This window comes from Pinus tabuliformis, chromosome 8 (genome assembly GCF_031772625.1).
Source record: "Pinus tabuliformis cultivar Carrire ecotype Pingquan chromosome 8, CPIR1, whole genome shotgun sequence".
Classification (NCBI taxonomy): Eukaryota; Viridiplantae; Streptophyta; class Pinopsida; order Pinales; family Pinaceae; genus Pinus; species Pinus tabuliformis.
In genome coordinates, this window is record NC_142294.1 from 1,740,732,471 (window position 1) to 1,740,735,304 (window position 2,834).

Here is a 2,834-nt window from a genome sequence, read left to right on the forward strand (position 1 = left end):
AGTTTGGGAGCTGAGCCTCTCTATATTTAAGGAAGTCATTCAAGACTTTAGTGATATAAATAAAGAGGCGTAGAGCCTCACTAGGATTCAAACTTTTTTTGTAAAAACACTAGTCGTTTTCGAGTTCAAGATTTGTGGAAGACATTGTTATGTAATTTTATATTTTGATAATGAGAATGAGCATTTCCTTGATCCAACAATGAGTTAACTCAGAGGGCTGAAGCTCTTGTGTGAGGGCCCAAACCTAGAAGCAAAGGCTCCTCTTCTTGTATTTGTATGCTTAGATTGATTTCATAGATTAATGGTTGAATTGTCTTTAGAATTATTTCATTGCAAGTAGTGTAGGTTTGATTAGTTTTCTTATTAGTTTGCTTCCATTTGTGCTTTAATTCAATAGTAGATTAGAAGAGATAAAGGAACATCAAAAAGTTGTCAATAGGTGGTATTGGCCCACTCTTCATCAGGATGTGAGAAGATATACTAGTCAGTGTGATCGGTGCCAAAGGATGGGAAATCCTACTCCAAGGGATGAAATGTCGCTGCAACCTCAAGTGAATTTTGATCCATTTGACAAGTGGGTCATGGATTTCATTGGACCTATTGACCCTCCTTCTAAGAAAAATAAGTACATCATTGTGTGCACTAACTATTTGGCCAAATGGTCTGAAACCAAAGCAATCAAGGCAACAACAGAGGAGAAGGTGGCTGAGTACTTAAGGAAAAATGTATTTTACAAGTTTGGTTACCCTAGAGAATTGGTCGTTGATCAAGGCAGTCATTTTACATCCAACATGATTGAAGACTTTTTAAGTCAGCACAAGATCAAACATAGAACCTCCACTCCCTATCACCCACAAGCTAATGGGAAAGTGGAGGTGACCAATAGAGTGTTGGAGGGAATTCTGACCAAAGTGGTTAACAACATCAAAAAATATTGGGTAGATAGATCAATTGAGACCACCTACTATGAGTTGGTCTATGGGAAGAAGGCCTTGTTGTCCATTTAATTTGAGTACAATACATTGACGATGACAGCCCAACTAGATGTAGATCTCAACAGTGCACAAAAAGAGACATTGCTCCATTTTAATGGGTTAGATGAGTTCAGAATGCAGGCCCTCCTACACACAGAGATGACTCAAATCCAGAGGAAGATCTGGCATGACAAGAACATCAATGTCATATGATTTCATATATAAAGACTTTAAGGGCAAGTGAAGGACTAGATGGTTAGGGCCTTATGTCATAGAGATGTCATGATAATGGTTAAGTGCAGATTAGAACCATAGATGTAGAAGACATTCTTTTACTTCTTAATGGGCATAGATTGAAGGTTTACAAGAGGCCATTGTCAAAGCAAGAATTCATTGATGGTATCAGCAAAACAATGATGGTGGTGGAGCAAGTCTCAACTCCTACCTCATTAATTCATTGAGAAAAAAGAAAAACAAAAAACAAAAAAAAAGAGAGAAAAATGAGACTGAGGTGAAAATATCAATGAGGTGCCTAAGTCCCACTGTTGGGTTGAAAACCTCTAGAGGCAGCCTAATGGTGTCAAAAAAAAGAGAGAGAAATAAAAAGATCTCTGGGTGAAAACCTCTCTTGAGGCGACCAAGGCAAGTAACTAGGATGGTGTCGTGTGGTCTCATGGTCATGATGAGTTGGATCTCTTCTTCCATCATCTCAATGAACAATCCTCCGCCATTAAGTTCACTATGGAAAAGGAAGTCAATGGTTGCCTTCCCTTCCTTGATGTTCTCATCTCAAAGAATATTGATGGTTCCTTCTCCCACCAGGTCTTTCGAAAAAAGACTCATACCGACCAATATCTCCATGCCAGCTCTCATCATTTCCCTGCTCAGAAGTTAGGCGTTCTCAACACGCTGGCTACTCGTGCATTAAGAATCTCTGATGAGAAAAACTTAGCAAAGGAGAAGGCTCATCTCTTGGATGTCTTCGTTAAAAATGGTTACAGTAGACACCTAGGTCAAAAAGCCTTCCTGAAGGCCCGGAAGGAGCCCTCTGTCCAAAAAGATCCTAAAGACCGGATCCTGGGTGTACACCTCCCCTACATCCAAGGAACCACTGATAGGATCGCCAGGATTCTTAAGAGGCATAATATTCCCTCGACCTTTAGACCTCTTAACACCATCCGTAGCTCACTGAGATCTGTTAAAGATCCTGTCGACCCTAAAGACATGAAAGGGGTCTATGTCATTCCCTGTTTCTGCGGAGCCCCATACATTGGTGAAACTGGTCGCTCAATTAATCAAAGGATCAGTGAGCATGCAACAGACTTGAGTCATGGTAGGGCCAAGTCCTCAGCCCTTGCTGAGCATGTCGAGAAAACTAAACATCAAGTCTGTATCGAAGAGGCTCAAGTTATCGCAAGAGTGGCGAAATTTCACCATCGTAAAGTGAGGGAAGCCCTTGAGATCGAGAAAAGACCTTTGAATCTCAATAGGGATGACGGTTGGAAGATTAGTAGGTGTTGGATCCCAGCCCTTTTACCTTAGCCTCTTCTTCGCCTGACCCCTCTCTGTTTGTTTAGCTGGTCATTGTTTTCTCTTTATATCATTGGTTTAGTAATAGTAATATCACTCTTTTAATTATTCACCCTAGACCTGGATTATTAATAATTAACTATTGCAATTTTATTCATTTCACTCATATATTAAAAAAAAATTAAAATAATAATAAATTTACCTGAGACTAATATTATTAATATTAATTGGAAATTAACATTATAATATTAGCTTGGAGTTAATCTTATAATATTACTAAAGGTTATTACAATAATATTACTATTAATGACAATATTTTAATAATTTGAT

The 2,834-nt window shown here is 38.7% G+C and overlaps 1 protein-coding gene across 1 annotated transcript; it reads left to right on the forward strand.

The window, feature by feature from the left end:
* The first annotated feature begins 1,715 nt into the window (after nucleotides 1-1,715).
* Nucleotides 1,716-2,516, forward strand: LOC149243065 (uncharacterized). Its single transcript, XM_089371109.1, has one exon. The coding sequence runs from the start codon at nucleotides 1,716-1,718 to the stop codon at nucleotides 2,514-2,516; it is 801 nt and encodes a 266-aa protein (XP_089227235.1).
* The last annotated feature ends 318 nt before the right edge of the window (nucleotides 2,517-2,834 follow it).

Excerpts from the sequence above, each read along its gene's own strand:
- LOC149243065 (XM_089371109.1), top strand. The coding sequence starts at position 1,716 with ATGGAAAAGGAAGTCAATGGTTGCCTTCCCTTCCTTGATGTTCTCATC.